General features: G+C 43.4%; 1 protein-coding gene across 5 annotated transcripts in view; it reads left to right on the top strand.

The window, feature by feature from the left end:
* LOC135111998 (death-associated protein kinase 1-like) overlaps positions 1-22,034 on the top strand; it is a 44,016-nt gene that overhangs the window by 18,455 nt on the left and 3,527 nt on the right. Inside the window, exons 1-22 of one of the 5 annotated variants that reach the window (XM_064025780.1) lie at positions 6,313-7,232; positions 7,873-7,986; positions 8,450-8,647; positions 8,936-9,034; positions 9,380-9,478; positions 10,844-11,041; positions 11,385-11,539; positions 11,860-11,980; positions 12,320-12,518; positions 12,833-12,945; positions 13,035-13,242; positions 13,641-13,762; positions 14,208-14,345; positions 15,699-15,785; positions 17,518-17,676; positions 18,205-18,352; positions 18,788-18,882; positions 19,183-19,359; positions 19,729-19,941; positions 20,528-20,737; positions 21,254-21,366; positions 21,736-21,866. In XM_064025780.1, coding sequence (XP_063881850.1) covers positions 6,831-7,232; positions 7,873-7,986; positions 8,450-8,647; positions 8,936-9,034; positions 9,380-9,478; positions 10,844-11,041; positions 11,385-11,539; positions 11,860-11,980; positions 12,320-12,518; positions 12,833-12,945; positions 13,035-13,242; positions 13,641-13,762; positions 14,208-14,345; positions 15,699-15,785; positions 17,518-17,676; positions 18,205-18,352; positions 18,788-18,882; positions 19,183-19,359; positions 19,729-19,941; positions 20,528-20,737; positions 21,254-21,366; positions 21,736-21,866 — 3,499 coding nt within the window. In that variant the 5' untranslated portion in view covers positions 6,313-6,830. Of the gene's footprint in view, positions 1-6,312; positions 7,233-7,872; positions 7,987-8,449; positions 8,648-8,935; positions 9,035-9,379; positions 9,479-10,843; positions 11,042-11,384; positions 11,540-11,859; positions 11,981-12,319; positions 12,519-12,832; positions 12,946-13,034; positions 13,243-13,640; positions 13,763-14,207; positions 14,346-15,698; positions 15,786-17,517; positions 17,677-18,204; positions 18,353-18,787; positions 18,883-19,182; positions 19,360-19,728; positions 19,942-20,527; positions 20,738-21,253; positions 21,367-21,735; positions 21,867-22,034 lie in introns of those variants that run through there. The other 4 variants (XM_064025776.1, XM_064025778.1, XM_064025779.1 and 1 more) reach the window with 4 other exon arrangements.

Here is a 22,034-nt window from a genome sequence, read left to right as displayed (position 1 = left end):
CTGCTGGCGTCTCTGCTAGCGCTGATCCATTACCAAAGATCGCTGGCGGGAGGGGGCGGGGCTCTGGCTGGCGGGTCCTGCCGTGTAGCCAACCCAGCGGCGCCGCCTCAGTCTCCCTGTGGCTGTGGCGGTGAGAACGTATGCCGCTCCTCCTCGCGTTTTTTCAAGGGGGAAGGGAGGGTCCGAGCTAGCTAGCGGCACCGAATGTTACGTTACAGCTGCGATGTGACGGCACGCTGACTCACTCACTCCGCGCCTGCTCTCCTACCGTGACGCACCGACTGGATGAAATAGTCTGGTGGAAATAGCAAATGTTGGTGGATTTGCTCGGTGAAATTAGACCAGCCGCCGCCCTGTTGTAGTGAGGAGCCAGGGACTGTGTGTGTGTGTGTGTGTGTGTGTGTGTGTGTGTGTGTGTGTGTGTGTTCTTAGTGACCCAGCTTTTGTGTTCCAGCGGCAGTGACCTCGTGTGTGTGTGTGTGTGTGTGTGTGTGTGTGTGTGTGTGTGTGTGTGTGTGTCTGTGTCTGTGTGTGTGTGTGTGTGTTGGTTTAAAGGTGCTGATTAAAGGTGGTGTGTGTGTGTGTGTGTGTGTGTGTGTGTGTGTGTGTGTGTGTGTGTGTGTTGCATTGTGTGTGTGCAGCTAAAACTGTTATATCGTGAGTGGGAATTGTCACGTATTCACGTTGCGATATTGTTACTGTTACTGCTGCTGCTGCTGCTGTCACTTTTGGCTGTGTTGCGATATTGGTGGTGGTGGTGCTACTACTACTACTACTACTACTACTACTACTACTACTACTACTACTACTACTACTACTACTACTACTACTACTGTTATCACCACCACCACGACTACTACTGACTTTCTACAAAAAACTACTACTACTACTACTATTATTCTTACAACAACTACTACTGCAACTGTTATAATTCTTACAAAAACAACATCACTGCCACCTATTACTACTACTATTACCACCACCACCACCACCACTCAGTGTCCGGTACTCAGCTCGCTAAGTTTACCTGCAAGTATTGATCCTCGGGCAGGAGGCACGCTGGTGGCGCTGAAGGAGCCGAGCCTTGTCCTCCTCCTCCTCCTGGTGATCCTCCTCTTCTCTGATTATCCTTTCTTGTCGTTTCGTTCTTCATTTCCTCCTCCTCCTCCTGCTCTTCCTTCTTTTCCTCCTACTCTCTGATAATCTTTCCTCTGGCTGTCACTTCTCTAGTTGTCCTCCTCCTCCTCCTCCTCCTCCTCCTCCTCCTCCTCCTCCTCCTCCTCCTCCTTCTCCTCCTCCTCCTCCTGGTCATATTTTCCCCGAATTGTTATTTAATTCGTTTTCCTTCTCCTCGCTCTCTTTTTCGCCATGTTCTTGTTACTGTTGTTCTTCTTAGTCTTACTTTTCTCTCCTCCTCTTCCTCCTCCTCCTCCTCCTGGTAATTCTTTTTTTTCCAAGTTGCCCTCTTTCTCCTCCTCCTCCTCCTCCTCCTCCTCCTCCTCCTCCTCCTCCTCCTCCTCCTCCTCCTCCTCCTCCTCCTCCTCCCTCAGGCCATTTTTCTCCGGATTCCCCTTCCTCAAGTTTTTCTTCCTGCCTTTGATTTTCCTTCCTTCCTTCCTCCCTTTCTCCCTTCCTTCCTTCCTTCTTTCCTTCCTTCCGTTCATCCATCCATCCATCCATCCATCCATCTATCTATCCTTCTTTCTTTCCTTCCCTTCTTCCTTTTCTTCCTTTTTCCCTCTTCTGTTCATCTATCCTTCCTTCCTTCCTTCCTTCCTTCCTTCCTTCCTTCCTTCCTTCCTTCCTTCCTTCCTTCCTCCAAAACATTTCTCATTATAATCTTCATCCCCTTTTTCTTGTCGCATTCTCATCCTTCTGTTGGGCTCCTCCTCCTCCTCGTCTTTGTATATGAAAATATTTTTGAGCGTTAATCCTCTTCATCTCCTCCTCCTCCTCCTGCTCCAGAAATGTAATGAGAAGAAAATTCCTGTGTTATTAAGTGTGTGTGTGTGTGTGTGTCAGATTCTCTCTCTCTCTCTCTCTCTCTCTCTCTCTCTCTCTCTCTCTCTCTCTCTCTCTCTCTCTCTCTCTCTCTCTCTCTCTCTCTCTCTCTCTCTCTCTCGGCTGCGCAATTTATAGCAAGTAATATATCTTTTATTTTTTTCCTTGATGTGATGTGGACTAAAATGTTATTTATTGTGTTGCTTTATTGTATTGTAGTGTGTGTGTGTGTGTGTGTGTGTGTGTGTGTGTGTGTGTGTGTTTTAGTTCCTTGTGGTTTAACTGTTTTCTGGTTGTTTAGATAAATGATTACGGTGTTTATAGTGTCGTACGTATGGTGAGGGAGTGAATGTATAGTGAGCGTTGTGACTATGGTGTATGGAGGGAGTATAGTGACTGTATAATGGTCTTGTGTAGTGAAGAATGCCTGCGGTGTTGTGTTATGGTGCAGGGGTCGTTATTATAGTGCCTTATAGTGTTGTATGGTGAGTGATGGTGATGCATAGTGCCAGCCGTGTGGTGTTTTGTGAATGAGTGTGATGATTGTGATGAAATGATAGTGTTTTGTTATAGTGAGCCTAAATTATGGTGACGTGGTGTATAGTGACGCATGGTTATGGCGCCAAGTTATGGTTTGTATGGTGAAGTGTACCGTGTGGTGATGATGGTGGTGATAGTGTGTTGTGATAGTGAAAAGTTATGGTTATCTGGTTTGTATTGTGTTTATGGTGCTTATGGTGTTGTTGATAGTGAAGTTATGGTGACCTAGTTTGGTATAATGACGCGCGGTTATAGTGGTGAGTAATGGTGTTATTGTGTGGTGTTGCATCATTGTTATTGTGCCAGGCGGTGTGTGGTGGTGGTGGTGGTGATGGTGGTGGTGTCATTCAGTATGGTGTTTACTGCGAAAATGCATAACTTTTTATTTAATTTTATTCTAATGGTGAGACGTGGTGATAGTGGTGATGGTGCCTGTGTTGGTGGTGAATCAGTAGCTGGAAGTGGTGGTGATGATGATGATGGTGGTGGTGCTTGTGAGTTAGTGGCTAAAAGTGGTGGTTGTGATGGTGACAATGGTGATGGTGGTGGTGGTGGTGGTGGTGAACGCAAAGAGAAAATGAGAAGACAAAGAAATTTAAGCTTCATAATATTTACTGAACGTGTGTGTGTGTGTGTGTGTGTGTGTGTGTGTGTGTGTGTGTGTGTGTGTGTGTGTGTGTGTGTGTGTGTGTGTGCGCGCAAGATAAGCATTGTGGGGGTTGAGTGTCCGCCCGCCCGTTTTGTTTGTGTGTGCGTGTGTGCGTGCAAAGTAAAGGTGAGTGCATGAATTAGCTGTGTGTGTGTGTGTGTGTGTGTGTGTGTGTGTGTGTGTGTGTGTGTGAAAACTCGGGATAGAAGAGAGGGGTGTGGGTTGATCGATCCCCTCCCCCTTCCCCCCATTCCCCCCTCCTCTTTATCCTCTCCTCCCTCATCCCCCCCTCTCTCTCTCTCTCCCCCTCTCCCTCCTTCCCTCCCTCTTATTCCTGTATATTCGTTTCCTTCCATTCTCTTCCCCTCCCTCTTCTCTCATTTCTTCTTTCTTTATTTTCTCTCCTTATCCTCATCTCCTTCATTCCTTCCTTCCCCCTATCCCTCTATCCATCCATCTTCCTTTCCTTTATTCCTTTCATTCCATCATTTTCTCCCTCTTTATCTGTTCTCTCCTCTCTCTCTTTTATCTATCTCTCCTCTTGCGTTAATTTTCGTCTCATCCCTTTCTCTGTTCCTTCCAGCTGCCGGCTCGAGAGAGAGAGAGAGAGAGAGAGAGAGAGAGAGAGAGAGAGAGAGAGAGAGAGAGAGAGAGAGAGAGAGACGGCTCTGACCTATGCATTTTTATCTTTCGTGATGTTATTAGAGTGACTGGCTCTCTTTCTTTCTTTCTTTCTTTCTTTTCTCTCTTTTCCATCTTCCCTCCATTCCTCTTCTTCCATTCCTCTTTGCCTCCCTGTTCTCTTATTTTTCTCTGTCTCCTCTTCTTTATATTCTCTTTCCTTTGCTATTTTCATTCTTTAACTTCATATTCCCTCTTCTCTCTTTATCAGCTTTTTATCTTTTGCCTCCATCTCCTATCTTCTTTTTTCCACTGTCATTTCTTCCTTTTTCTTCTTTTCTTTCCTCTCTTTCTCTATTATTTTCTTATACCTGCATCCCCTCCATTAATTCCTCTCTCCATTTCACACTACAGTACCTTCAATCTCCCTCCTCCTCCTCCTCCTCCTCCTCCTCCTCCTCCTCCTCCTCCTCCTCCTCCTCCTCCTCCTCCTCCTTTCTATTCCTCCATTATCATGCTTATCTCCCTCCTCACCTCGTCATTCTTTCCCCACACTTCACCTCCTCTTCCTCCTGCTCTTAACCCTCCCTCCCGGCCTTCTATCATCTCTATCTCCCTTCTCACTACCCCATTCTCTCATCCCACTTCGAGGAGGGCAGGGACTGTATTCTGAAACACTTCCCCCTCACTTCGATTATTTTCAGTGGGTTATGCATAAAGTGACACAAATTTTATTTATTTATTTTTTTAAGGTTCTAGTGACAGATTAGCAAGATTTCTACAATATTGACAGGAGAAACAGTCTTGAGAACCGGTTAACCGTCTCTGTGGCCTTGGAAAATAGCCTTGGTGAGAGAGCAATGCGCTTTTGAATACGGTTTTATAAGTTGCACGGGTTTTTAAGGATGTTTTTACGGGTCAAGTGACAGAGTAACAAGATTTTTGCGTTATGAACAGGAGAAACAGTCTTAAGAACCCGGGTGGTCATCTCTTTAAAAAGCCTCGGAAAATAGTCGTGGTGAGAGAAAGAGACAGAGAGAGAGCGAAGCGTTTCAGAATGCGGGTCTAGAAGTGGCATCGCTGCTGGCTGTGACCGAGGCTGATGTATCGGTCTTTCTCGTCCTCCCAGAGTTGACCTTTGGAGAGCCGCTTTGGGAGGGAATGGAGGGGTGGAGGTGGGGTAGGAGGGACCCTGGCACTCCCTCCGTCCCTCCCGGTGCCTGTGTCTCTGTCTCTCTCGTTTCTCTCCCTCCGTGGCGTTGTGGGAAGGGAGAGAGTGAGGGAGTGTGGGAGGAAAGGCAGGGAAGACTGGCTAGCTGGCTGGATATGTCCAGTTTAACTCCTTGGTCACACACACCCACTTTTCGTTATTCCTCTCGTGTCCAGGAGGGTGGTGAAGTGTAGAGGTGTTGCTGTGGGTGTTGATACGTGTAGAAATAAGTTGTATCTCTGGTGTAGCTTTGTGTAGGTGTTGAAAGTAGTCGTGAGTGTTTTAGTGGTGGTGTTGCTGGTGTGTGTAGGGTGTTTTGGTGGTTGTGGTGTATCGAGGAAAGGTTGAAAATGTGTGTGTGTGTGTGTGTGCAGAGTAATAGTGGGTGTTGCATTGTTTGGTGTTGAGTGTCCTCCCGTGTGTTGTTGAGCCGGGAGGAGGAATGTATGGATTGGTGTGGCCTGGATAGGAGGGGTGGTGTTGGTGGTGTGATGTTCCCGTTCCAATCTTTTCGTTCGCCTGGAATTGTGTCAAGGATGGTAATGGAATGGTTGTGTGTGTGTGTGTGTGTGTGTGTGTGTGTGTGTGTGTGTGTGTGTGTGTGTGTGTGTGTGTGTGTGTGTGTGTGTAAGGGAGATAGATGGGTGGGTATACGTGTTATCAAGTCTTATTACGTGAAGATTGGAAATGTAGATAGAATATTGTTTCAGGGAATGTTATGCAAAGGAACACGAAGGAAGAACAAACAACAGCAGACCTCCTTGCCCTTAGGAGACTGTGCTTATGTTTGTGTTTGTAAAGTAAGCTGGTGATGTTATCGAGCATAAATGAATGTAAATGTGTCGTTTTTTTATATTGCATATTATACATACACGCAGAAAAGTGTTCGGGAGGATGTATGCAGCTATTGATTCTGTCATCGGAAAGGAATGTAGATCGAACGAGTTTTGCGTCGTGTCTTAAAGAAAACGTAGTGGTTTTTGTAGCGTCCACCAGCAACTATTGATAGTCTTCGTCGGCATAACCTCGTCCGAGAAAAGATGTTCAGATTTAAAGAAAGGGAAGGGATTATAGACGAAGCGTGCCTAGTGTGGCTTAAAAGAAAAAAAGAAGTGGATGGCTCTTGCAGTGCCATCCACTAACTATTAATACCCTACATGGACATAACCGAGAAAAGGTGCTCAGACATAAAGAAAAGGAAAGGATTATAGATGAAGCGTGCCTGGCGTGGCTTGAAAGAAAACGTAGTGGCTCTTGCAGCATCCACCTACTATTAATAGCTTACGTGGACATACCCTCGACGAACAAAAGGTATTCCGATATTCTCAAAGGGAAGGGACTAAAAACGAAGCGTGTCTAGCGTGGCGGCGTGAAGGAAAAACGTTTATTCTTGCAGCGTCCACCAGCAACTATTAATAGCCTATACAGACATAACCTCGATCAAGGAGTGTTGCTCTGATGTTAAGAAAGGGAAGGGATTACAGACAAAGCGTGTCTAGCGTGGCGGCCTGAAAGAAAATGTTTATTCTTGCAGCGTCCACCAACTATTAATAGCCTACGTGGAGATACCCTCGAACTAACCAACAGAAGGTGCTCAGATATTAAGAAAGGAAACAATTTAAACAAAGCAAGCCTAGCATGGCATAGGAAACAATTTAAACAAAGCAAGCCTAGCATGGCATGAACTAAAACATAGTGAATTTTACAGCGTCTACCAGTAACCAGTGATAGCTTATGAGGACTTAGCCTGCAAGTGACAAAGTGTAGGCGTCCTTACATCAGAAAAACGAGTGTAAAGGACCGCTAACGATGACAACCCGCAGTGAATCACGACCGCAGCTTCTGTACTCAGCATCCCACGACGATGATGCGCAGAGTGGCGGCGGTAAACAGGAGAGGAAAGGTCACTCCTCTCCTGAAACCGAATTCGAACCCCTCCCAACCACCACCACCACCACCACCAGCACCACTTCCACACCCGCGACCGCAGAGACTAACGCTAATGGTGACGGTGTGAGTGAAAGTAAAGGCGATGATGAGAACTGTGTTAACGGAGGAGGGGAAGGAGGAGGAGGAGGGGATAGTAATGAGGCTGCCAAGACCTCTGACGCCTCCTCCCTGGTTGTGGCTCCTTCGTCAGGCCTCCAGCACCACTTCTGTCTGGAGTTCCCACGTGCACAGCTGGAGAAACTTGAGCCAGAGCTTCTTAAGGTAATAAAGCCTCGCCGCTTGTGCTGGATGGATCGAAGGTGTTGCGTTGGCTGTTATTGACTGGGTTGTGTGTTGTTGTTGTTGTTGTTGTTTTTGTTATTTTTGTTTTTGTTTTTGTTTTTGTTGTTATTATTATTATTATTATTATTATTATTATTATTATTATTATTATTATTATTATTATTATTATTATTATTATTATTGATGGAGGTAGGATGTGAAGGGAACACAGACTGAGGATTGAGTACTTTATTATTATTATTATTATTATTATTATTATTATTATTATTATTATTATTATTATTATTATTATCATCATCATCATCATCATCATCATCATCATCATCATTATCATTATCATCATCATCATCATCATTGTCATGATCATTGTCATCATCATTGTGTTTTTCCACCATCTCTGCCAAACTTTCAGTTTCTCTTAGCTCTCTTCATTTATTTACATACTTTTGTACTCTTTATTTATTTATTTACTCATATACTCATTCACTTACTTCTATCAACAAAACCCCTTATTTCTTCACTAGGTTCTTTATACTCACCAACTTATCTACATACTCATTTACCATTTTTACCCTCCTATTTATCTATATCTCCTTTACTTATATATTATTCTCTGCAGGACTCCAGCTTTGTGCTCTCAGCGATGGTGGCAGCTGTGGAGGAAGGGAACCTGCCTGGACTAGAGAAGCTGTTCACTGTGGCCCAGAATATTGATGTTAATATGGCTAACAAGGTGTGTATATATGTGTGTGTGTGCATAGGAGTGTACAGTATGTGTGTAGACAGAGTTAGGTTGATAAAACTAGTGTAGAAGTGTGTGTGTGGGATGTAGAGTGTATGTTTAAAGGTGTGCCTGTAGAAGAAAGTATGGTAGGGAGTGTATGTGCATGGTAGAGTTGTGTATTGTTGTATAGTTGTATGTTAGAGATGAGTGTATGTGTATGTGTGTTTGAGATAAATTTGCTAGTTTCTCATGGTTCCATTTGAGGGCCACTTTTGTGTGTGTGTGTGTGTGTGTGTGTGTGTGTGTGTGTGTGTGTGTGTGCAGATGTGTGGGTGTCTGTGTATGGTTAAGTGTTAAGGTTCCCTGTATAAGCCACCCAAAGAGTTAAGTCTCCTGTACTATTACATTAAATGCAAAATAAGTTCCTCTTCAAGTCCATGGCTCTCAAGAGTGCCTGTCTGTTTCTGTGCAGCATGGGGAGAGTGCCATCCACCTGTCATGTGGCCTGGGGCAGCTGGATGCCCTCAGGTTCCTGGTAAAGAAAGGAGGAGGGATAGAGGCCACTGACGCTCAAGGAGACACACCCCTCCACTGGGCTGCCCGCCAGGGGCATGCACACATCATTGCCTACCTAATCGAGCAAGGAGCACAAATTAACACACAGAACAAGGTAAGGTATAGTGAAGTTACAGGTAACTTTTCCAGCTTTTCATCACTTATACAATGTGAAATATGAGGTGTGCACAATTCTAACAGTTTAATTGAAATTCATAAGTTAATATTTTTCGTAGTATTTCTGCATAACTCCTTAAAAAACATTTGTATGGAAAAAGAACACTTCATGAACCATTCCAGGCTCCATAATGTCTTCTAAATAAATCTTAACCATCTCAGCACTAATTAGTTTGTATCACCAGATTATCTTTAGTCAGCCTAACCACCTTTCATCTTATTGCAGAATGGGGAGACCTGCTTGCACGTGGCCTGCCGTTATGGACACACAATGGTGGTGCAGAACCTGTGCCTTTGCAATATGAACATTGACCTCCAGGATGATGTAAGTATCTGCTGTCACCACTGCATATAATGGTTACACATTATCTTATGTCCACTCCTGTGTATAGATGTCATAGAGGATGAAACACTGCTCATAGTGACATTTTCAGTTTTAGAGCATTCCATTGCCAGAGATTTAGTTGGCACCGAGCACCCTAGTGTCTCTGTGCCAGGTAGATAAGTTGATGAGTAGCCCAGCACTAGATGGTCACATGGACGGATGGATGAAACGTGGTGCTAAAACCTCATTTCATTCATCCGCTCTTCCGCTCCGGCACTGTCCCGTGTATGCTCGTGGCGCTGGCGTTCTGCTCGTCCCGTTACTTGTGTGTGTTGTGTGGTGTAGCATGGAGAGACAGCGCTGCACATTGCAGTCTGGCACGGCTTCCCCCGCATCGTCCACCACTTGTGTTCTGCCTCGGCCAACACTGAGCTGACTGACAAGGTGGGTTCCTCTCCTGTGCCTTCACTTTGTCCCCCGTTCTGCTTCACTTTGTATTAACTCTTGTACTTTGCCTCTTTTTCCTACTGTTTCTTGTAATTTTTGTTTTAATTTATGCTTTTTCTTCTATTTCTCTCCTTTTTCTTGAAGTGTGTTGTCTCTTGCTCCATTTTTTCAGCTTTTTCTGTTCCCATTTATGTTAACTTTTGAGGTGTTTACTAATTGATTAATTGATTTGCTTTTATATTTTTTTTTCAAAGAGTATGTTGTTTAATTTTCAGTGCATTTTTTCCATCCTATGTTTCTCTTTGTGTTAAGTTAGGTGATTGAATTTTTTCTCTAATCTCAAGGGTATGTTGTCTTCTGCTTATTATTACTTGTTTATTTATTCTATTTTTATTTTTTTCAGCTTTTTACCTATACATCCTACTCTTGTGCGTCTATTTGTGTTAAAAAGAGGTGCTGTTTTATGCTTTTTTTTTTATCTGAAAGACCCATACTTGCTTCTTTTCACTTTTTTTTTTTTTTCTCCCTTCCTAATAATCTTGTTTACTCAAATTGCAGCCTCTGCCTGTGTCTGCCTAAGAGATGCACCTTCTGCCTTATCTTCAGAATATGTTATGCTTAATTTTCCTCAATGTTTCTTTATCCTAATGAATTCTATATATTTCAGTGTGTAGTTTCATTGTTACCATACAGTTTTTCCCAACTAGTCCATCTTTAGTAGTTTCTTTTTACCTCTAACTTATTGCAGTGCCAAAATCAATTTCTACCTATTACATATACTTTTCCTCTCTTTTGCTACCTAATCATTGGTATTTTGTTTATTACAGTTACTTGATAGTAATCCACCTGTCTTGCTTGTAATTATTTTTTTATTATAATCTTGCCAAAAATGTACATAATTGCCTCTTTATCATGCATTTTTTCAGGAGGAAGCTTAAGTCTTTAGCTGTATTTTCTTACATCACAGCTGCCTTTACATGTAGTCCTGTAAGCATATAGTCTTAACATTATATGACTCACAGCAATAGTCTTAGATTTTCAAGACACATATTTTGGATGTATATACTTCAATGCTTTGAAAATCTGAGTTGTCTGAGTAAAAGATAAGACATTTGAGGCTACATGAGCACCTATCACTCAAGATTTATGTAAGTGTAGATTTTGAAATAATACTTGCAATTTAGACGTGTAATTGAAGATCTAGCAGCTGAGGAAAGTAGGATGAAGCATAGAGTTTATTTACTTATAATTTGAGCTTCAGTATTTTGAATATCCACTGACTGAGGAAAGTAGGATGCAGCATAGATATGATAGTGCCACATAGCACCACGCCATGCCAACCAAGCTTGCCACGCTCCACAGGAGAGCCAGACACCACTGCACGTGGCCAGTGGGCGGGGCCATGTGGAGTGTGTACGGGGCCTAGTTGGTTCTGGCGCCTGTGTGGATGCCCAGGATGCCCACGGTGCCACCCCCATCCACCATGCCCTGGCCCGCCACCACATCCAGACGGCACGCATTCTCCTCCATGCCGGTGCCAACACTGATATTACTGATGACGTGAGTTGCTTTGCTGTTCCTTTTCGCCTTGCTTGTCAGTGCCTGCTGCTTGTGTGTTGTGTGCCTGCTTGCTGAAAGTGAGATTGACTTTGCAGTTTATTTTTTCTGAAGTGTAATTGAGGTAGAGAGATAGATGAGCAAAGATTCAAGCTCACATTCATAGGGACTAAATGAGAGAAGGCCATGTAATTTACTTCCACTTCAAATAGACATAGCTTGGTATTTGGATAGCTTCATGCAGTCTCCTTCAGAATCCAAAGACATACATACAGTAAATGCAAGTGATTCAACATATACGTGCCATTTTTCATATGGTGAATATCCTATCATTTCTCCCACACAGTTGGGTGAGGCACCGATCCATATTGTGGCCAGGGAGGGACTGCTTTCCCTGGCACAGACCCTGTGTGCTTTTGGGTGCTGCGTTGACGTGCCCAACAAGACTGGCCTGTACCCCTTGCATCTGGCAGCCAAGCATGGCCACACGGAACTGGTCAGGTGAGTTGTGTGTGTGTGTGTGTGTGTGTGTGTGTGTGTGTCTCACCCTACATGCCTGGAATATATACTGTTGAGAAAACTCTTACTCGGTACAAGCCTGAGTGATGAAAATGAAAAACTGTGTGTCAGTTTTTTTTTTGCCTGAAGACCAACATTTTTCTATGCTGTCAAAATAGTTCACCAGTTTTTCTTTTTTTTTCATGCATTTCTCATTCTGGGTTAGAGTTTTCTCAGTAGTACACATATTGTTCACTCTTCATGATCATGCACTACCACATATTTGCAGAGCTAGTGTGTGATGCCTTGTGTTCTTCCTGCAGGTGTCTGTGTCTGGCGGGATGCACTGTGGAGCAGAAGAGCCGTGAGGGCATCCTGGCTGAGGTGTCGGCAATGGCCCAGGGATACGATGACATTGCAGACCTTCTCAACAGACTCAGAGGGGTAAGACACTGCATGCTATATCTTTTTGAGCCAGAATCCTCATTACCTGGACTACTGTGGTTGTCCCTGTTTTGTTTCCTTGTTTCTGATAGGTGGTCTACTGCTGCCTTGTGGGACCCTGTAATGGCCAATCTATTGGTAATATATGCCACTTAAGTATTGCTGAACTAATTATTTTAACCCATTGTGATATGACTTACTAGAAGGAGCCTTTGCCTTTACTATCCTATATCTCTTTCTTTGGATTAAGTAATTTAGCCACGTAAGGGCTGACGTATTTGCTTCAGGTTAGTCTCCTGTGATAGTAAGACCCCCATACCTTCTCCATCATCAACACAGGAGCAGCAGAGAGAAGAGTACATCCAGCAGTTAATCCCGAGTCCTGCCTCCATTCCACGCATTAAAGTAAAGTTCCTGGGTCACTCAGGCTCTGGCAAGACAGCCCTTGTGGACACCCTCAAGACCGGCTACTTCTCCTCCTTCTTCCGCAGGAGCAAGAGCAGCACTTCCACCACATCAATCGGCTCTGTTGGGAAGAGTAAGTGTTTGGGTTCAGAAATTGGCTGAGGATGAGGAGAGAGAAATACTGGTCTTTTATATGATTTTTATGTTAGTTTGAGTGTCTGTGGTGAATGGCATTGGGAGTTCAGGAGTGTAAAGGAGTGTGTGAAACAAATGTGTTATTGAGGAATGAATTTTGTGGAACAAGGAGTGTTTACATAAGAAGTGATCCTTAATCTTAGAGGATAGAATTATACAACAGTCATTAAACCTTTTTGATGATAGTAAGAGGAGTAAAGAGCTTAGATGATTAAGAGGAGTGAGATAGAAGATCACTTACACTCCTTGCAGGTTCCTCCACCATGAAGGGACATTTTGAAATGGAGTCACCTCTCAGCTCCCGCCAGAACTCCCTCACATTTGAGCCATGTGAGAACTACACTAAAGGCATTGACGTCCAGCAGGTGAGTGGTGCTGTCCTGCCTCCAAGTTGCCATAAAGTTTCCAGATAGGTAGAGGGAGTATACTACTGAGATTCTCTTCCTCCCATCAGGTCACCATTTCTGGGGTTGGGGAGCTGTCCTTGTGGGAGTTCTCAGGTCATGAAGCATACTTCCCTGTGTATGATCACTTCATTGGCAACACCTCCTGTGTCCATCTGGTGGTGTTCTCCCTCAACCAGCCCTTCGATGTGCAGCTCCAGCAGTGCTCCTTCTGGCTGTCCTTCCTGCAGGCCCGCATCCCTCCCATGGAACCACTCAGTTAGTAGATGCCTTGGTTAACTTGAACTACAGTGGTTATGTTTGAAAGACAGAGAGAGAATGAATCAGTCTTCTCTCCTCATAGACACCTGTTATAGATGAGTAAAGAAGGTTGATGGAGACCTTTGTTCTGCACTGTTATCATAGAGGCTGAGGATGATGATAACTTAATAAGAGAAGTTTAGATTTGGTTGTGTGTGATCAGAATTGGCTTTCTTTGTACTGTTTAGAAGGAGGTAGATTGTATTTGTTTTGATAGTTGCTTGTGTGTAATCAGAATTGGCTTTCTTTGTACTTTTTAGAAGTAGGTAGTTTGTATTTGTTTTGATAGGCTGTTATCATTGCTTTGTGCTGGATATTCTTCAAGGCAACCATGATCTGACAACTTTGCCTTACAGACATGCGAGGGAAGCCCAGCAAGCCGGCTAAGGTGGCTCTGGTCGGCACACATGCTGACACGGCCCAGTGCCACCGCAACCTTCAGGGGGAGTTTGTAGCTCCACAGGTTCATCTGCTGCAGGTGAGGAAATTTAGATGTTAGGTGTTCTGCATGAGCTGTGTAACCAGAGAACAAATGATAGTGTACATTTCAGTTTCCTGTTCAAGTTTTATTATATGAATACACATTTTTAATCCTCTGAAATACCATTTTATTTGTCTGTTGTAGAAGGTAACTAAATGTCAGTCAGTTAATTATTGTCTAATTATAGAAAAAGTTCCACTCGTATAGTGAACAACAAGAAATGTTACAAATGAAAACAAGCATGAAGATGGAAACAGGTATCAGCCACCAGTTCCTTACCATAGGAAGATAGATGCACTTAGTAGCTTAATTTTCAAGCACACTAAGAAATATCAGGAAGAGTAATGTGTGTGTGAATCCCTGTGAGGAACACAAGGAATACTGATACACATACAAATCTTTCACCTTCTTTTTACTCAGCCAGCTCTTGACTCTTCTTCAGGAGAAGCTGCTGGACCTGTTTGGGGACGTGTTTGAGGTGCATGACACAGTGTTTGTGATGGACGCCACAGCTCCTGGATCAGCTGCCACCCGGGCCCTCAAGCAGTACCTGGCTGACTGCAAGGCCAAGGTCACCCAGGTTAGTCTAAGTCACGTGTGCCAGGTCAGCTTGGGTCACTTAAACAGCCTTCAGTTAAGTGTACTTATCTTACCAGGTCATTCAGGGTTGTTTTTAAGTAGATAAATGAGTCAAGTGGATCCAGGTAACTTGAGGGCCATTTAGGTAATTCCAGGTAACACTTGCGGCATGTGAAGAACCTCCCATGAGAGTGTGAGGGGCAGGATAGTGTGGGAGTCATGCCGGTGATGAGGGAAGGCCATCAGAAGGCTTCCAGTGCCCTGTTCTCAGTGTTGGTGTGCCAGCAGGTTTGTGCTGTAAGGGCCTCAGATGGCTTCAGTGTTAGGGTGTTGGTAGCACTGCTAGGTGATGACCGAATAAGTTTTTGTTTCAGTAAGGCAGTCATGCAGTACCTCATGACCCACAAACTTAATGGTGTTCCCTCCTAAATCCCTCCCTTTCCCATTTCTCATTTGTTCATGCTTCACACTGGCATGAATGATATCGGTTTCCTTATTATTTAATCCCCCCAAAATGGTAAAATCCTGAAGTGCATGATCTTGCTGTACCCAATATAACTGTTTCATGGTTCACTTTTACTAAGAACAGTGATTCTGCTCTGGTTGTTGCATTATTGTCCTACACCACACTCTGCATGACAGTGTTACCTGAGGAGCCCAGGCCAGGATAACACTCAGGGTGTAAGTCTTTACTAGGAACTTTGCTTCCTGTCATGGGATAATTTTACACTTGAGTTACCAGTTTTCTTGCAGTGTCTCTTGCCATTTTTTGTGTTGATCCTTGTGAAGTGGTGGTTGTAAGGAGCCACCTGCAGATCTGGCATGTCAACAGTAGTACCTATATTGGTCTTATCTCATTTGTAGCATGTTATCAGTTTGCTATTATATTCTACAAAGTTAAAGAATATTTTGCATATTGTGAGTTATTTATTCTCTTTTAGTAAGTTCAGAGTAATTACATTTGTATATTGAGTCAATATGTTTTTAGGAATGCTTTACTAACCTATATTTAGACCAGTGCTATTAACATTTTTCTCCTCACTAATGTACTACCAAGTCACTCACACTCTGACTGCTTGAGGGGGGTTATTTGGTAAGTCGCTGTGGCCTGCCCACCCCACACACTCAACATTAACCAACAACACTGTGTCAGGCTGTAGACAAACTGAGATTCCTTCATATTGCTTTCCGGGAGAGAGAATCATGCTGGAAATAAAGTCTTCTGGAAGCACATCTTGTACTGGCCTTTGTTGAAGCACCTGTGAATGTTACCATGGGGTGCGGTGAGACATCTGTTTTCTCGCACATGTGGTGGGACACTGAAGTATTGTCCGCATGTGTGTGTGTGCCGCAGGGCTGGAGCGGGGCCAGTGTGGCGTATGCTGTGGGTGCGGCAGTAAGCGGGGATGGCTATACAATCCTGCAGCCTGACTCATGTGAGGTGACTGCCCCCCTCCTTCTCTCCCCTCACAATGCAATGTACTACAAATATCTGTAACCAATATCCAGTAGTGTGCTTCACGACACTTGTCCTTGATAGCTGCAGACACACACACACACACACACACACACACACACACACACACACACACACACACACACACACACACACACACACACACACACACACACACACACACACACACAGTGGAACACACACTTGCATTCATTCATTCACAGTGACAACACATATACACTTACATGCTTATTTTCATACACACACACACACACACACACACACACACACACACACACACACACACACACACACACACACACACACACACACACACACACACACACACACACACACACACACACACACACACACACACACTTGAATGTTCAGTGTGGCTTGTTAGGGTAGTGGTGAACCTTCTCTGTGGATATGAAAGACACCCTCTGTTCTGAAGATCCTCAGTCTGAATATTACCCAGAGTTCATCTACCATTGTGTGTTCAAGCGGCACAGCTGGATGCAGGAACCTGTTGATCCCATGGCATTTGGAAAAGTCTAAAGAACATCAGTCACTTTATAATATTTGCACGGAGGATCAGAACCTTATCTTCTCCACACGCCAGAAGTGATACGTCCCACGGCTGCTATAAACCTTCACATATCTCTAGTCGCTGTCATTTCACATGGCTACACCATTCTCAGTGGCTTTTACTGTGTGTGAGAGATGCATGCACACCCACACGGCTTTCACACGTCCCTTGAAAAAAAATGTGTAGTGTCCAGGCATAGCTAGCAAGGCTCCTGTCTCTGAGTGTTGCTTGTGGGTAGTCCTGTGCATGGTCCTTGCTTCCCAGCTCCACCAGGCACACTCTCCACCGCCACAGATAGGTGACTCTAATCACATCTTCCCCTCTCGTGTGGACCATGTGGCTTGTGTGTGTTACCTGCGTGTTACAATGTGGCAAGGAGTTTTGAAAATTTGTCACACTCTTTTTTTTTGCTACTGATTCCATTTGGTAATTTGAGGATTTGGTCTATGGAGATTGTGTTTTGTTTGATTCACTTTAATATGATATTTTTCTTGTTTTTTTGTGTTTATTTTAGGCCCACTATATGTTGTATGCATCTAGATGTTATTCATTATGGCTGACCACTTAGTCTTAAATGGTTAGTCAGTTTCTTATTACTGTTCTCCTCTTGTTAGTTATGATTGACTGTCTCTTAAGTATATCCTCTATTCATGTGTAATGGAAGCTGAAGGTTTGATGTTAATGGAAAGTTTCTTTGTATATCTGGTGCTTTTTATTGTTGTGTACATAACTTCATTTTGAATTATCCATTTATCAAAATTCCTTTAATGATCCCATCCCTTGTTTTGCTTGTAATACGAGTATACTGTCATGATGTTGAACAGAGTTTCAGTACCTATTCTGATAAATATGTTTGCAATGATTGTTTAAAAATGGAATGGAAATTAATATTTTCTTTGATTAATATTATTTAGTCATCATTCTAAATCTTATGGTCCTTTTATCACCAAGCACATTTCTGGCTCAGTCATTATTGCACAGCCCCTCTTGCTGCACCCACTTGAGCACTTCCTAAATTAAAAACTCCTGGTTATTCCCTACGACCTTCACAGCACAGGGTCACATGGAGGGCTCAAAGGTATGTGCCTGCCTAATCCTTGATCACTGGTGGTCTTGGTCCCACAGGGGGTGCCTCGAGTCACAGGGTTCCTAGGAGCGGTGGTGACAACCCTGGCAGAATGGAGGGCTTCGCTGGGGGAGTTTCCAGTTGTGTCTTGGCCTCAGTTTGTTGATGTGACCCATCAGCGAGTCAACCCACTGGCTGGGGAGGAGCATCTTCGGGAGGTGAGAGAGACTAGGGACCTGTTGCCTCCATTCAAGGTTTCACTAGTTATCATTCCTCCTCCTTTAATTATTGCTTGAGCACAGGTTGTTTCTCATATAACCATGGAATAAAACTGTTATCTAGGGTTGCTGTGGTTTAACTCCTGATATCTATCCAGCCAGTCTTATGATGAAGTTGGCTGCTGCTCTATAAAACCTTATGACAGCTGTGTTGGGAACATATATAAGATCTTGGTTGAATTTTGTACTATTGGGAATTATGTGCTATTTGGAAAACTCTAACCTGGCATAAGAAATGCATAAAAAAGTAGTGAACTGTTTTAACAGCATAGGAAAGTGTTAATCTTCAGGTAAAGAATAATTGACACACACACAGTGTTGTGTTTTGATCACACAGGCTTATACCATGTAGAGTTTTCTCAACAATACATACTCCAGACAAAATCCATTAAGCACATCATACTTAGGTATGTAGGTGTGTGATTGAAGTACAGAGCATTTCCTGAAGTGTGTGTGTGTCTGGTGCAGGTGGTACAGCAGCTGCAGCTGATGGGGGAGGTGGTGTACCTGAAGGCAGAGGCGCAAGATTTGGTGGTGCTGGACCCAGCTTGGCTCACTCACCAACAGATTGGTCACCTGCTCTCCACACAGTATGCAGCCCACGCCAGAGTCACAGGTATGGAGGAGGCGCAGAACACTTGCTTTTTATTTTATTTTATTTATTTATCTTTATGTAAGAGGGGCACTGGTCAAGGGCAGCAAGAGGAGTGAAAAAAGAAAGGCCCACAGATGTGCCAGTCCCAAAAGAAATGTCAAAAGGATTTTTCAAAATTGGAGGATAAGGCTTGGTGCTTTGCCATGAGAGTTTGAGTTTCAGTATTAGCCATTTCATCAATAATAACATTATGATACATGAATAATTTTTACTGAGCAAAAGTAAAACTAAGCACTAAGAGTTTTTAAATACACTGGAACTCCTTATACTCTTGGTGTTGTCCTTCAGAATTGTACTTAAACTTGCACCAGACCATTATATTAAGCTTGAAGAGAAATCATGGCAGTCTGAGGATGAATGATCTTTTCTCCTTTAATAATTACTGTTTCCCGGCAGGCTGCTACACTGTGGATGACTTCCAGATGAGCTTCCCAGAGTGTGATGCTTTAGACTTGCTGCAGGTGCTGGAGGCCTTGCACCTCTGTACTCAGGTGAGGGAGATTTATATCCTTCCTAGAGTGTTTAGGAGAAGGCACTGTCCTAGCCTTAATAGACTAGGGAAAGCAGACATAAAAACAAGAAAAGAAGTGTTTAAAATGGCCACTACCTACATATGCTGTCCATTTACTGGATGGTATCATTTGTAAGGCAGATCACTACACTCATAAAATTAAACAGGATGGCATGCACAATTTTCGTCTCATTTCAGTCTGTACTCTTTAGTGTGATAATGGTAGTAATAAAGTAGGAATAGTTCAACACAAACTATCATCCACTTTCTCATCCAACAGTGTGATAATGATGGTGAAATAGAGTATGAATTTCCGTGCTTCAACCAAGTGGAGACGCTGGACGGCCTGTGGGAGAAGGTGGACCCACGCTACACTGATGGTGTGTATGGGGGTGTGCGCCTCCGCTCCCCAGCACCCACACAGTACATCCTGCCTCCTATATATATCCGCCTCCAGGTACGTCACACCCCACTCTTTCCTCCTCATCTTAGCGCATCCTGTATAAGATAACACTGAATTGGTCATTACCTTAGAAATTATACAGTTTAATTAGCATTTTAATTTCCATTAGTAGGATATATCACACCCTACATCACATCTTACTCTTATCCTGTATAAGATAACACTTCATTGGTGATTACCTTAGAGATTATAAAGTTTACATAGCATTTTTATTTACATTAGTAGAATATGACCTACTTAATCCATGTGCTATTATGGCTACATATTTGACCTTGACACTGACCTTACCATTTCTAACCTGACCATCCCACCTGATCTGTACATCCTTGGCCATCCCATTTAACACATCACTGTGTCTTGAAGGTTCAGCTGCGGAGGTCATGGCAGGAGTACCCAGAGAGAGACACGGATCTCTACCAGTGGTGTGGAGGCTCCAAGTTCTGCTCTGGTCCCTTGGAGGCTCTGCTCACGGTGGAGGAGGGCGGGGAGGCCATAGAGCTGAAGGTGCGCGGGCCTCCTGAGTCAGGTCCTGTTGCTTTCTTCTTCATGGAGGACCTCCTGGCCATGATTGATCAGGTGTGTTGGGATCTTCATGCACGTGAATATCTCTGGGCTTTGAGAATTGTTTTTGTGTGAATGTGAATTACTAGTGCTTTAATGAGGCTCAATTTTATATCTGTATTTCATATTCTATAGCTGTTTGAGCCTCCTTGTAACTGAATTGTCCTCAGCTTGCTGTTGAAGAGAATCCACATTGGTCTGTTGAGATAGAATATGTCTTCTTTGTACATTGTTTGATTACACTTCATAAGGGAAGTTGCAAGAAGCCATCAGGCCTACACGTGGCAGTCCCTGTATGAAACACACCTACCTGTTTCCACCTATCAGCCTCCATCCATGAATTTGTGTAATCTTCTTTTAAAGCACATATGTGACTTTGAAGGCTTCATGATGATTCGGATAGCATTGAAACTGATGAGTTTAAGCAACAACCACTTCTTACTGTTTGGTTATGCTGTGTATTTATCTTTGCTCTTTATATGTACAAAATCTATAAAGAGGGATTAGTTAAAATTTTTTAAGTAAGTTTCAACAAAAAGGTAGGAGTTATGAGTTAATGTTCTTATGTTCTTACCATCATACAAGTACTTCTGTACCACAGGTGTTGGTTGAGATGTGTCCTGGGCTGGTGCTGGAGAAACACGTGTTGAGCTCAGAGCAGCTGGCAACACACGCTGCCACAGTGTATGCCTGGCCTCCTGCTGACATCTACACAGCCTTGCTTAGTGGTGGTGTGCAGGCCACCCTTGCCAACCCACTTACAGCGAAGGAGGAGACGTTCACCAGCTTAGTCTGTTTTGGCTCTCAGGATGTAAGTTTTGCTCTCTGCCTATTGGTTCCTAGGTTCACACAGGAGAGAAACAAGTAAAGTAGTTAGGTCTGTATTTAGAAACACTTTGCTGTCTCACCATGGCTATTTTCTAAGGCCACAGAGATGATTTGCTGGGTTCTCAAGACTATTTCTCCTTAGTCATGTTAACCAAACTGTACTAAATCCTTGGTGGTTATCATTGATTGGTTAATAGTCACATCCCTTGAGTGTCCTGTTGTGAGTTTGATCCTGAGTTGCTTGTCTCTTCAAATATGTGTAACTTTTACAATTATCTCCTCAATGTCTCAAGATATGAATTCATGTTATTACAAGAAAGATTACAGATGGAAAAATAAGGCTTGTTATATGCCTACCTACAAACAAGATGAAAACAAAAAGAAACAATATAATTCCTTGGGTGACCTGGACTCTCCCCATTAGTGGATCCAAGTTTATTCTGACATCATCCTGACCCCATGGAGTGTTGTGTTGCATCCCTTACTGTATGCCTCACAGGTGGTGTCCAGCCTGGTGGTGGGGGGTGACGTCCACATCTCCAGCCTTTGCACCGTCACTGTCCAGCGCTTGGCAGCACTCATGGATCCCCCACATCCAAGGGGTTCTGACTGGTATGTCATGGAATCTATTTGTTGTAAAAATTCAGTGTAATTAAGATTTTATTTGTAAATGCTATGTTCTCTCATTAGGTCTTTTTGTGAGGGCCACTGAGTTGATTAGTGAGATTCTTATGGGCATTTTTCTTCATTGATAATTCAACATTCTTGTTAAACTTGTTAGAATCATGAAAATCTTGTAAACCCTAATAACTTCCAGTAGAGGCTCCTTGTTGAGATAAAATGCTGAAGTGTTTGGGAATGTGGTTCTAAGCCTTCTACACTTACACATATATTACTTACTTGCAGGAAGATGGCAAGATAACATATTAGTGAGCTGTTAGCACATGCATAGTTAACTGAGATGAGAATGATGCATTACAGGTGTGTGTTGGCAGTAAAGCTTGGTCTGCAGCAGCTCCTCCCTTCCCTGGACACAAGTGGTGGTGCCTCCCAACACTCCCCCACTGCCACACTCCTGCACTCCTGGGGCCAGACCTCTGCAGCAACACTGGGTGGGTCATCAGATTAGCAACATTTTTAACATTATAGTCTTATCTGGCAAAACTTCCAGTCTTTCATAAGGTTCAACAATTGATTCATTATAAGAGGAAAATTTAAACTAATACTAGGAGAATGTGAAATGCTTTGTGTTCACCATAAGTTACATAGAGGCTTTTACC

This window comes from Scylla paramamosain, chromosome 23, assembly GCF_035594125.1.
Source record: "Scylla paramamosain isolate STU-SP2022 chromosome 23, ASM3559412v1, whole genome shotgun sequence".
NCBI classification, from domain to species: domain Eukaryota; kingdom Metazoa; phylum Arthropoda; class Malacostraca; order Decapoda; family Portunidae; genus Scylla; species Scylla paramamosain.
This window is presented reverse-complemented; position numbering and strand designations above follow the sequence as displayed.